Source organism: Phacochoerus africanus, chromosome 16 (assembly GCF_016906955.1).
Source record: "Phacochoerus africanus isolate WHEZ1 chromosome 16, ROS_Pafr_v1, whole genome shotgun sequence".
Taxonomy (NCBI): domain Eukaryota; kingdom Metazoa; phylum Chordata; class Mammalia; order Artiodactyla; family Suidae; genus Phacochoerus; species Phacochoerus africanus.
In genome coordinates this window covers 8,840,489-8,853,580 of record NC_062559.1, presented here as the reverse complement: position 1 = coordinate 8,853,580, position 13,092 = coordinate 8,840,489, and the positions used below count along the sequence as shown (strand labels likewise).

At 44.0% G+C, this 13,092-nt stretch overlaps 1 protein-coding gene across 1 annotated transcript in view; it reads left to right on the top strand.

The window, feature by feature from the left end:
* Positions 1–379: 379 nt before the first annotated feature.
* TMEM178B (transmembrane protein 178B) overlaps positions 380–13,092 on the top strand; it is a 393,873-nt gene continuing 381,160 nt past the window's right edge. The window contains exon 1 of the mRNA XM_047763276.1: positions 380–1,127. Within this exon, the coding sequence (XP_047619232.1) occupies positions 746–1,127 (382 nt within the window). The 5' untranslated portion in view covers positions 380–745. The remainder of the gene's footprint in view (positions 1,128–13,092) is intronic.

Genomic DNA, 13,092 nt, shown 5'->3' with positions numbered 1-13,092 from the left:
CCTCTGAGCGCAGCGCGCTGGGCAGACGGAGCAAGGGACCTTCTGGTGACCAGAGGACAGAGATTTTTAAAAGACCCGGCTCAGAGAGGAAGAATATTTCTTCTCTTGCAGACCGGAAGGGGGAGAGTCTCTGAGAGGGAGACCCAGGCGGGACTCAGGGCAGCTGGTCTTGGCATCTGGAGGTTTCCTTCACTGGCCGGCCGCATAGCGGGTGTTTCAGTTCATCCTGTCGCCGAGCAGCTCCTCCTGAAAGACCCCCCCAACCCACCCATAAGAAAGACAAGCGAGTGGTTGCTGTCTCCACCCTGCACACAAAGGGAGTCTAGGAGTCCCACCGCAGCAGAGGGCACTTGGTGTTTAGTTTCTGGCCCGAGGGCAGCGGCGCCAGAAGCCGGGCTGCGTGCCGACGCGGCGGGTTCGGAGCGGCAGCTTCCTGCCGGGCAGGGAAGGGGCGGGAGGCGGCCGTGCCTGGCTCTCCACCGCCTGAGGCAGCACCTGCTCCGGAGAATGCCCAGGGGCTCGCTGGAGCCTCTCCGAATCAGAACTTTTTAGGCTGCCCGCCCCCATCCCCGCAGTCCCCGGGCTGCGCACCAGGAGGCGGGGGCCGAGGGGGCGCCGCCGCGCGAGTCCCCCTTCTGCCCCCCTCCCCTCCTTGGCTCGGCCGCCCGCCGCTTTGTTCCGGGCGCGCAGAAGGAAGGCGAAGCTGCGGCGGATCATGCCCATGGTGTAGCCGCGAAGCGGAGGCATGGCTGCCGGAAGGTTACTGCTCTACACCGGTCTCTCGCTTGCGCTCTGCGCCCTCGGCATGCTGGCCGTGGCCATCTGCTCAGACCACTGGTACGAGACGGACGCCAGGAAGCACAGGGACAGGTGCAAGGCCTTCAACACCCGCCGGGTAGACCCTGGCTTCATTTACAACAACAACAACAACTTGCCGCTCCGGGCCAGCCGGTCGCGCCTGGACCGCTGGGAGGGCAAACTCCTCCGAGCCCGGAATCGCCGGCAGCTCTTCGCCATGAGCCCAGCTGACGAGTGCAGCCGACAGTACAACTCCACCAACATGGGCCTCTGGAGGAAGTGCCACCGGCACGGCTTCGACCCCGAGATCGCGGCCCTTATTCGGAAAGGTAAGCGCTAGAGGCGAGGCGTGGCGCTGCGGAGAGCCCGGCGCCTCTAGGCCCGGCCGCCCTCTCCTCCCTTTGCCCCGGCCGCAGTCTATCAGGTCTCTTGATTTCAGCAGGGCAGGTTATCCAGGCTCGGCTGAGCCTCGGAGTGGCCAGATCTTGGCTCCTAATAGCTGGTAATGGAGGCTTCCTTCTGTCTACACTGCCTCTTGTCTTGGCATTTGTCTGGTGGGAGTCCAGTGGATCCTCAGGGTCCATGGTTTTTACCCCGGAAAACGCTCCAGTAGTCTCTGAAAAAGAGGGGGGTCTATAGCGTTGTGTTGCTAGCAGTGGAATCCCTTTAGGAGTGATATGTTGAGGTAGACAAAATCCTAGTTTTAACCTTTGTTTTAGACGTTGAACTGATTCATCAAGGGAAATGGGGGGAAACAGAGAAGGCCTTATTCATGCCAGAAACATTTGCTAAGTGCTATCCCAGGCTTGGGGCGGGCATTGGTCATGTAAACATCAATCAGTCACAGCCCCTGCCCTATTGCAGCTCAAAACCTACGGACCTGTAGCATCACACCACAGTTCTTGATTTCTCTTTTTGAAAAAATGGTTGACAAAAGTATTTATACACATTGAATATGAACAAGATCTAATAAGCACACAAAAAGCAGTCCTTCCAGTAAGACCAAAGTGGGCACTTCAGGGGAAAAAAAAACCCCACTCTTTTCAGAAGATTTGTATAAAAAACACCCAGAGTATACCAAAACAGAAAACAGACTGCCTTTGCTAATGGTTTGAAATGTATTTGATATTTTAATATGCTCACATACATTTTTAAAAGTCTGCTCATCTGATGCAGTTTGTAAATCTTGCATGATTTATACTTTGGGGACCATCTTGTTCCATCAGCCCACTGGAAGATTGTTTGGATGTATATTAACATTGTTCTGAAGATGGGAACATGCATCCTGGAAGATGTGTTGATGGTAGCTGCATCCTAGAAGATGTGGTGCAATTCTGAGGGTCTTCTTCCCCTCTCCCCTTTCATTTTCTTCAACTATTAAGTAATGATACCAAGGTGGGAACGATGTTGTAATCTGCAGAGTCTTTGCGGCCAAGATAAAGAGCAATTTTCTGGTTGCTGCTGTTTTAAAATTTTGTTGGTGAGAATTGATGTTCTTTGATTTATAAAAATGCTGAAATGGATCAGAAAAAAATCATTAATTTGAAAAAAAGGTCAATTGCTTAAAAAAGACAAACAGTGGGTATGGCCATTCAGATTTAGGTGAGGTAGGTCAGAAAGAGAATCCATCTTAATGTTTGTTTTGTAGCTTCTGTAGAATGACTAGGGATTTTAGCTGATTTAGTTAAGAGTGTGTTATTATTACAAACATCACAACTGCTTTATGGTTAGATTCTTATTAGAGCAGAGTGACCCATTTGGGAGCTCTACAACTTTGTCGAGCTGTACGGGATGCTGGAGAATTCCAGAAGAGAGCAACCTGGGTTTGGATTTGGAGTAAGCAGAATAGTTTTTTAACAATACGTGACTTTGTAACAGTGTTCAGATTCTCAGATTCATAAAACATTATTTTATCCATCATTTTCTGCTTTCATTAAAATTGGAATGGTAGGAAGTTAGCTGAAGTGTGAGAAAGAATTCCTGTTAATGTTGACTGATAAATACTTGTAGGACTTACTGAAGAACATTCTTGAATTTTCTTCCTTGAATGTCTCCTGGAACAAGACCGGCATCCTTCTGTCTGGTATTGTTCAACCCCACTTAGAAAAAGGGGAATGGAATTCATGGCTTCTGGTGGTTCACTTGAGAGCTTTGCTTCCGTATTGCTCTGCTTGGCAATCTGCTAGAAAGGGTGACTTGGTCTGTGCACCAGAGGGATTGGTTGCCATGGTGACATGTTCTTCCGGTGAAGCTGGAAACACAGTGACAGGGAAAGGAATAGGGGAAGAATGTGCAACATTTTGACTTTGTATTGACTGATTTTTAATTGAAGCAACAGAAAATGGGTGCAGCACAGCAGGGGGATTGAATACACTGATACCTAGACTTGGCAGGGCATTGTATTTCACTTGAACTAATGGAAATGCTATTCCCCATCACCCAAAATACAGCAATCACTGTCAGCTGCAAGCACCTGCTTACCATGGCCGTTTCTGTCCATTTGACATTCTTGTTAGGTATTATTGAGATAGATGGCTTGCCAGCCTTACAAATCTTGAGAGATGTAAGGTTACTATCTTCATTTTTAATCTCAAAACATAATCTTTGAAAGCCAGTTCTGCTTTTTCTAAGCAGTGATGGGCACATTTTGGAAATAGGTGCATCTTGTATTAGTAGAATTCACCAGCAATTCCAACAGCTTATAGGATATAATCTCGACTTAATGTTCTTCCTCTGTACACAAATTTTAGACGGACGTTAAAAAAAGATTTTTTTAAATATAGGACATCTTAGGGAAAGATATTTATCTCATGGTATTCATTAAGAAAGATATCTTAGGCTTTTGAAACATCTTAGAATAAAATTCTGGACACGTGTTGGGCAGGGGGAAAGGGAAGGCAGAGAAAAGACTGTTTAAAATATGTCAATATTATGGGAAAATTAGAGATTTATCTAAATGATCATATAGCCCTAGAGAACTCAATCATTTGTTAAATCAATGTTCATTACATTAGAAAGTGCTGTTTGTGCATTTTATAATAAAACCGCATAATTAATAAGAAAGTCAAATCTATATCTGATTTGAAGATAAGTTAGATCCCTGTTACTTCTGAAATCCATTTCTTCAGTGCTCTGCTGACATGACTGTACCCATAAGAAGGCATTTCCGGTCACCGTGTACTTATTTGTTTGTCTTATTGAACCATAAGTTCCTGGAGGGCAGGAAAGATAACCGTTTGTAAAAATACATTCACCAGATGCTTGGTACTTGGGAAATAACTCATACAAATTAGGTTCACAGAAATATATCCGTCAAGATCTTATTCTAGTTGTAGGAACACTGTGTAGGAATTCAAATAAAGGATTAGTAAGAAAATCGTGATTTAAAAAAAAAAAAAAGAACCAGTGTGCCTCTCAGGGCAGGTTAATATTGCAACAGATGCTACATAATTTAACAAGGACGATTTCTTGAGCAAAAGATTTGCTAAAGAATAAGAGTAAAACAATACATTTTTGGATAACATATGACTGAACAGACACATATCACCCACAATTATTGCTTTTCACATTAGATAAGATTTTAATTATTCCCTTCTTGGAGGTGGCGTTTGGATGGGGGGGTGTAGCAAGGATCAGTAACCCTTGAATTCCCAGGTATGTCTGTAATCAAGGCCTCTTGTCATCTTGCCTTTCAACCTCATCCTTGTCTCCCTAGTGAGTCATTGTGAGCACTGGGGACAGATCAGTGACAGGATCAGTTTCTGAAATCCAAGAGCCTTCTAGACCCTTAGGAAGAGCAGCTACAGGTAGAATTTTATTTCTGGGAACATTAATATTCTTTGGTTAGTACATAAATGTTATATTGATTTGGTTTGAAAATAAGTAGACCTTCAACTGAGACTCTAAGAACTATTTTTAATTATTTGAAAATAGGCCTTATCATAGAATTTGACTTAAATGGTTTCTATGATCATGGAGTGGTGGCCAGTGTCCTGAATTTTATTTTAATAAAACATTGCATATATTCACAAATTAATAATGTGCTCAGCTAATAGTTATTGCATGTATATTATGGGATGGGCACATATCACTAGAATGAAAGGAGAATAAGATCTGGTCCCTAGAATCCCCATAGTTTGTTAGTATCGCAGAGAATAAGGGACAAGCATGGAATAATGAGAGTGACAGAGACATGCAGAGAAACACAGAGGAGGTGGTGTAAGGTTGTGGGATGAAGTCAGGCGGGAGGGAGTTAGGGAGAGTCGCCCTGAGGAAATGAAATTTGAACACGATTTTCATGACGTTTAGAGGTGGATGAGGAAGAAGGGCATTTCAGGCAAAGAGGCCAGCATATGCACAGCCACGGAGGTGTGAAACGGCAGTTTGGCCTTGTGAGTGTTGATTGTTGGGGTGAGGGGGAGGAGCAGATCAGCAGCTGGGGAACGGGCCAGGGCCAAGTCCAGGAGCTGCTGAGCTCCAATGCCCTGGAGCAGTGCTGCCCACAGGGTGGCTGCTAGCTACAAGCAGCCATGTAAACTTAAAAGAAGTAAAAATAAAAAAACTGCTTTAGTCACATTGGCCGCATTACAAGTGCTCAATACCATAAGGGGCTAGTGGTCATTATTTCAGAGAGGGATGATTAGAGACCATTCACATTGGAGAAAGTTCTGTTGGACAGGGGTACTTGGAACCCATAGCCTCAAGAAGAACCAGCCCATACTTGGTTTCAGATGATGGTAATTAGACATGATAACTTGGGCTTAAGTTTAAGTATGTTACTCTACACTTGAAGAAACTTTGCTACTTGAATGCTTTGGCAGAAAGTTTTAGTTTATGGTCAAATCTAAATCTGTATTTTATTTCTTTGTTTATTTATTTTTAGGGCCACACCCACAGCATATGGAGGTTCCCAGGCTAGGGATCCAATCAGAGCTGTAGATGCCAGCGTACACTACAGCCACAGTGATGCAGGATCCGAGCTGTATCTGCGACCTACACCACAGTCCATAGCAACACTGGATCCTTAACCCACTGAGTGAGGCCAGGGATCGAATCCATGTCCTCACAGATGCTAGTCAGATTTGTTTCCGCTGAGCCACGACGGGAACTCCTATTTATTTATTTATGGCTATACCAGTGGCATGCAAAAGTTCCTGGGCTCAGGATTGAACCTGAGCCACAGCAGTGACAATGCCAAGTCCTTAACCACTAGGCCACCAGGGAACTCTCTAAATCTGTATTTTATTAATTTTCCGTATTAGACTCACAGAATTCTCACACGATCTCTTCTCTCTTTTCCCTCTCTTGATTCCATGAAAATAACGTGCAAAGTTGACCGGGTGGGAAGATTAATACTAATCATCACCAAACTTGATGGCTGGTACTCTTGTAAGGGTTTTACATACATTAACTAATTTAAAATATGTTTTAAATTAAAGTACAGCTGATCTACAATGTTGTACAGCAAAGTGACCCAGTAATACACGTATATACATTCTTTTTGTCATGTTATCTTCCATTATGCTCGGTCACAAGAGATTTGGATATAGTTCTCTGTGCTGTACAGTTGTACCTCATTGCTTATCCATTCTAGATGGAATACTTTGCATCTACTAACCCCAAACTCCCAGTCCATCCTACTTCCTCCCTTCGGTAACCACAAGTCTGTTCTCTATGTCTGTGAGTCTGTTTTTCTTCTTTATATAGATTCGCTTGTGCCATATTTTTGATTTCACATATAAGTTATATCATATGGTATTTGTCTTTCTCTTTCTGACTGACTTCTCTTAATCTCTAGTTGCAGGCATGTTGCTACAAATGGCATTATTTTGTTCTTTTTTATGGCCAAGTAGTATTCCATTATATAATATATATATACCACATCTTCTTAATCTGTTCATCTGCTGATAGACATTTGGGTTGTTTCCATGTCTTGGCTATTGTGAATAGTGCTGCTATGAACATACAGGTGCATGTATGTTTTTGGATTGCAGTTTTGGGCAGATGTATGCCCAGGAGTGGGATTGCTGGATCATATGGTTGTTCTATATTTAGTTTTCTGAGGCACCTCCATATTGTTTTCCATAGTGGTTGTACCAATTTACGTTCCCAACAACAGTGAAGGAGGGTTCCCTTTTCTCCACACTCTCTAGCATTTGTTATTTGTAGAATCGTATTAGCCAATTGATTCTTATAAAAATGCTCCGAGGTGGGCATTATTATTATTATTTATCTCCATTCTACAGCTGAGGAAGCTGAGGCACACAAAGGTCCATTAACTTGCCACGTTCCATGGGCAGAAAATGAAGGTGTCAGAATTTGCATTCTGGCTCCCAGTTTAGGGACCTACCCACTGCACTCTCCTGTCACCGTAGAGTCTGTTGGGGCAGAAGTGGGTGGAGAAGAGGCTGTTATATTGATTCCCCAAATTAAAAAAGAAATAGGAAGTGATTTTAGAATCCTGCTGCTGGAGGACTTGAGCTTAGCACTGAGAGGAAGGTCGTTTCAAAACAAAGCATCTCACCGTGCTTTCAGACCCACTGACAGAAGCTCGTACACCTTTTGTCATGTGATTTTTGAGTGTTTTGGTCACTGTGGTAGATACCGAGGTCATAGACGTGAAGGACGTACGCACGTGTTCCACAAATATTTACTGAGGGCCCGGGGCATCATGGAGAAGCTTGTATTCCATGGGGAGAGACAGGCGGTAAATAAATACACATGGACTAAAACCAATGTCTAAGGAACTAGTCAGTGTATAATAGAATGTGAGGTAGTGGATGCCACGAAGTGTCTTTGCCTTCAGGGAGCACGAGGGGGAAGATGGGCAAGGAAGCCAAAAATTAAATCGTTCCATCAGTTTTGGTTTTGTTACATCCCGAGGACTTGCCTGCTCACAGGCAAACACCCATGGTTGCTGTCTCCGGCAGGTATCCCCATGCATGTACGGAACATGTGTGCTGCGGGAGAATCCAGAGTCACCATGTGGTTCTTGTCCTGAGGAACTTAGACTCCAGCTCACAGGTTCCCAAGGTCATTGTCCTGTGTGAGTGGATCTGGCTCTTCTGCAGGAGGTCCTGTCTGTATTAACTGGATCAGGAATCAGCTGATCAGGGAACTCAGGGGTGAGCTCATCTCACTGAGCCAACAACATCAAGAGCTTTATTTCTGTTGCCGAAGGTCAGTTTATTTCTTCTTTTACTGTAGGGGCGGCGAGGATCAGTTAGGGGATTGATTCCGTATATTCCACTTTGGATTGTCAGTTAAAAATATTTTCTCCCCCTGTCTGCTATTTGTAGGTAATCCCAGGGAGAATTATTAAGATTCAGGGAGAATCCTATACACACTCTGGGTTGGTTTGACCCTTTACACACACACACACACACACACACACACGCACAAATACATTTAGATGCTAAAGTCACAAATATTTATTCAGATGCAGATACTTTTATAACTGCTTACCCCCCAAAATACATACAGAGAGGAAGAAGTGCATGACTTGCTGAGTGAGTGGACAGAACATTTATTCAAACATCTTGATTGGACATCTGCTGTTTTAAGGACTTTGTTTCCTTATGTGTAAAATAATGGGTTTGGATTGTATAAATGTCAAACTCACATTTGATGAGGGAGTTAAATCCGGGTGAGGGAGAGTAAATAGCAGGTAAGTCGTTGAGAGGAGGTGAAAGAGGGAAGGGGAAGCAGGAGGAGGAAGGGGAAAGACAGAGAGTGAATTGAGAGACAGAGATGCCTCTGAAGGGACCACTGCAGGGAGCTGGTTTGTAAAAGGAAGAGATGGAAAACAAAGCGGCTGATGTCCTACCAAGACAAACCGCATAAGAATTCACGTTTTCTCTTTCTAATGATTTGAAATGCCATGTTCTAGATTGGGGTTAAACATCTAAAAATTTAATGGAGAAAGACGGTGTTGGTTGCACAACACGGATGTACGTAATGCCACTGAACTGTACTCTTAAAATGTTTGCCATGGAGATCCCTCGTGGATCCAGCGTTGTCACTGCTGTGGTGTGGGTTCAGTCCCACCTGAGAACTTCTGCATGCCGTTGGCACGGCTAAAAAATGCTTAACATGATAGTTTTATGTTATGTGTATTTTACCACGATTAAATAAGTTCAAAGAATTTAAAAAAATTAATAGAGGAGTTCCCATTGTGGCCCAGTGGAAATGAATCCAACGAGGAACCATGAGATTGTAGGTTCAATCCCTGGCCTCCGTCAGTGGGTTGAGGATCCGGCGTTGCCATGAGCTGTGGTGTAGGTCTCAGATATAGCTCGGATCCCTCATTGCTGTGGCTGTGGTGTAGGCTGGCAGCTGTAGCTCCGATTAGACCCCTAGCTTGGGAACCTCCATATGCTGTGGGAGTGACCCTAAAAAGACAAAAGACAAAAAAAATTAATAGAGAAAGGAACTGGATTCCTGGTGTACAGACTACTTCATAACCAAGACTCCTTCATTCATTCAACATGTGTTTTGAGCACCTACTCTGTGCCAGGCACTAGCTCAGGTATGTTTGGGACACAGAAGTTAATAAATCAGGCAAAATTCCCATCCCCATAGGGCTTATACTGGAACATTTTCGAAGATTATATCTTTTTTCTAAACAAAGCTTTTCAAGAGCACCAGTATATAAAACGAGGGAAAGTAATGAATGCATTCCTCAGTCGTGTAAAAATCGCTGTACGATGAAGAACACATCATGTGTTTATTTTAAAAGTGCCTATTGAATGCCGGCATCTCAGGCACACTACTTGGAGTGGAGGATCCTGAGTGAAATCTGTAGCTCCTGTCCTCAAAGAGGGAAAAAAAAGAGGAAATGTACATGAAGACTGACATGCAAGTCCCAGGTTTATTCTATGAGAGATTTATGTGCTGAGGGCCTGAGTGATTCTTGAGTTTTGGAGCAATGAGAGGAAGTTTTGCAGAAAAGGGAACATTCGGTCCCAAGATGTTCTTAGAGAGGTTATCTGTGGGTGATAAGGTGAAGTCTTAGTCTCATTTGAAAATTGTTTACTGGAGAGTTCCCGCTGTGGTGCAGGGGGTTAAGAATCTGACTGTAGCGGCTCAAGTTGCTGTGGAGGCACAGGTTTGATCCCTGGTCTGGCCCAGTGGTTAAAGGATCCTGTATTGCCACAGCCGAGACTTGGATTCAGTCCCTGGCCTGGGAACTTCCATATGTCATGGGTGCAGCCATAAACAACAACAAAACCAAAAATTGTTGACTGGAGTTCTCTGGTGGCCTAGTGGTTAAAGATCTGGTATTGTCACTGCTGTGATTCAGATCACTGCTGTGGCATAGGTTTGATCCCTGGCCCGGGAACTTCCACATGCCACGGGCATGGCCAAAAAAATTAATTAATAATGACAAGGTAATACTTGTTTTTTTTTTTTTCCTCCCAGATAGAGAACTCTTTTTATTTCTTACTTAAAAAAATTTTTTTGGGGGAGTTCCTGTCGTGGCGCAGTGGTTAACGAATCCGACTAGGAACCATGAGGTTGCGGGTTCGATCCCTGCCCTTGCTCAGTGGGTTAACGATCTGGCGTTGACGTGAGCTGTGGTGTAGGTTGCAGACGCGGCTCAGATCCTGAGTTGCTGTGGCTCTGGCAAAGGCCGGCGGCTACAGCTCTGATTAGACCCCTAGCCTGGGAACCTCCATATGCCGAGGGAGCGGCCCAAGACAAAAAAAAAAAAAAAAAATTTTTTTTAGGGCCACACTCACAGCATATGGAAGTTCCCAGGGGTCAAATCAGAGCAATAGCTGCCGACCTACAACACAGCCACAGCCACAGCAATGCAAGAGCTGAGCCGAGTCTGCGACCTACAACTCAGCTCACAGTAACACCGGATCCTTAACCCACTGAGCGAGGCCAGGGATCGAACCCACAACCTCTTGGTTACTAGTTGGATTCGTTTCTGCTGAGCCACTATGGGAACTCCTCGTTTTACTCTTCAAAGACAAATATTAATGGAAAACCTGGAGACAGAGTATAAAAAACATTGCCTACAACAGAAGTGGGTAGGGTTTCACCACGGTGATTCACATCTGGTGTTGAGGCTATTCCCAAGAGCTTTTTTTTTTTTTTCTTTTGTTGTTGTTGTCATTGTTGTTGTTGCTATTTCTTGGGCCGCTCCCGCGGCATATGGAGGTTCCCAGGCTAGGGGTCGAATCGGAGCTGTAGCCACCGACCTGCGCCAGAGCCATAGCAACTCGGGATCTGAGCCGCGTCTGCAACCTACACCACAGCTCACGGCAACGCCGGATCGTTAACCCACTGAGCGAGGGCAGGGACCGAACCCGCAACCTCATGGTTCCTAGTCGGATTCGTTAACCACTGCGCCACGACGGGAACTCCCCCAAGAGCTTTTAATACCCTCACACCCTCCCCTCACTGTTCTGGACATGTAAGCTCTATGCTTTCTGAAGACTGCCTGCAGGTAGCACTTTCCTGAATACTTAGCAGGAGCCTGGACAAAGCAAAGGTCGAATTCCCGTGAGCATCTGCAAACATGCTCAGGATTCAGAAGTCCAGTCTGAGGCTCAGAAAGGCAACAACATTTGGTTTCCATCTCAAGGCCTAAAGATATGAACTAGGATTAAAACTTGGGATTTCTGGAGTTCCCGTCATGGCTCATTGGAAAAGAATCTGAGTAGTATCCATGAGGATGCAGGTTCGATCCCTGGACTTGCTCAGTGGGTTAAGGATCTGGTGTTTCCCTGAGCTATGGTGTAGGTCGAAGATGTGGCTTGGATCTGGCGTTGCTGTGGCTGTGGTATAGGCCTGTGGCTGTAGCTCTGATTAGACCCCTAGCCTGGGACCCTTCATATGCCTTGGGTGCGGCCCTAACCACCCCCCCCAAAAAAAAACGAAACCCCTTGGGGTTTCTGATTCCAAAATAATACTTCTTCCTTGTCTCATTTTATCTTATTTTATATGAGAAAAGATCTACCTTAGACATTATTCTAATATTATAATAACAGGAACTTTGAAGAACATGATTCGATCATAATTTCTCAGAGAATTGTGGTATTACTTTCTTTTCAATAAAGTTGTTATTTCTATGACTTGTTTTGGATTGTAGATCCTTCCACCTCTTCTTTAAAAACCAAGTACTGTGAACTGCTTTTAACAGTAAGTAATAACCTTGTTTGGGCCCCTGGGACAGTCCTGATGCATCTTGGATTTTATGTATGATTGTCCTGGAGGTAAGGGAATAGTTGTTGAGTCTGCCTTCCACCCACCTTGTCCTCTAAATCCTTCTCCCCAGGAGGCAGCCATTGCTACCAGATTTTGATAAATCATATCGCAGATATTCTATTTGGCAATGTTTAAAAATACCAGCAAGTATAAATATAAGTCAGGCAATGAATAGGTGATTCAGATTGAAAATAGTTTATTTTTTTGTAAATTTATATATACCGAGATGCTGTTTAAAGGTCTGCTCCAAAATCACTAGGAATCTTCTGCAGGTGATGTTTATTCTAGGTGGAAGCTGCTATTGGCATCAAAGAAGTTTGACAGATTTGCTGCTTTTATGGGAGATTGCAGCATCTGAATTATTTCAATTGATTTTTTTTTTTTGGCGTCCAAGTATTTTGCCAAGAAAAGGCAATTTACTTTATATTAGGTCATCTTCATAAATTTATATCATTTCCTGAGTTTTAAAATGCCCTGCTGTTCTATATTCTGAACTCACTCTGTTGGACGCTTTATTTGCTCTAGAGCCATCTCTCTTTCAGTTTTGCCCTCAATTTCTTTTCATCTTTATAATAGCAATTCTGTTTAGGCACATACAACTCTTATTCTCCAAGGCCCGGAGTGTTTTGCAGACCTGAATGGGATAGGGTGATTTGTGCTCATATGCTGCTGTATGTCAGTTAACACAGCATTGGCTACTATCTCATAAGGCTAAAGACACACGTGCCCTGTAGCTGGCACTTCTACCTCTGTATATGCTCATGAGTCCATGGGATGTGTACAAGCATCTCCTTGACACCACTATCTTATAATCATAAAATAAACAAGTAAACAAGAAAGAAAACTTAAGAGCCCATTAAAAGGAAAATAGATAATAGGTATGGTATATTCATACAATGGAAACTACCAATATATATTTAAAATAAATAAACTAGATCTACATGTTCTGAAATGGATAAACAAAATTTGAGTGAAAAGAGCAGGGTGCAGGAGTTCCCGTTGTGGCTTAGTGGTTAAGGAACCCAACTAGTATCCATGAGGACATAGGTTCGATCCCCGGCCTTGCTCAGTGAGTTA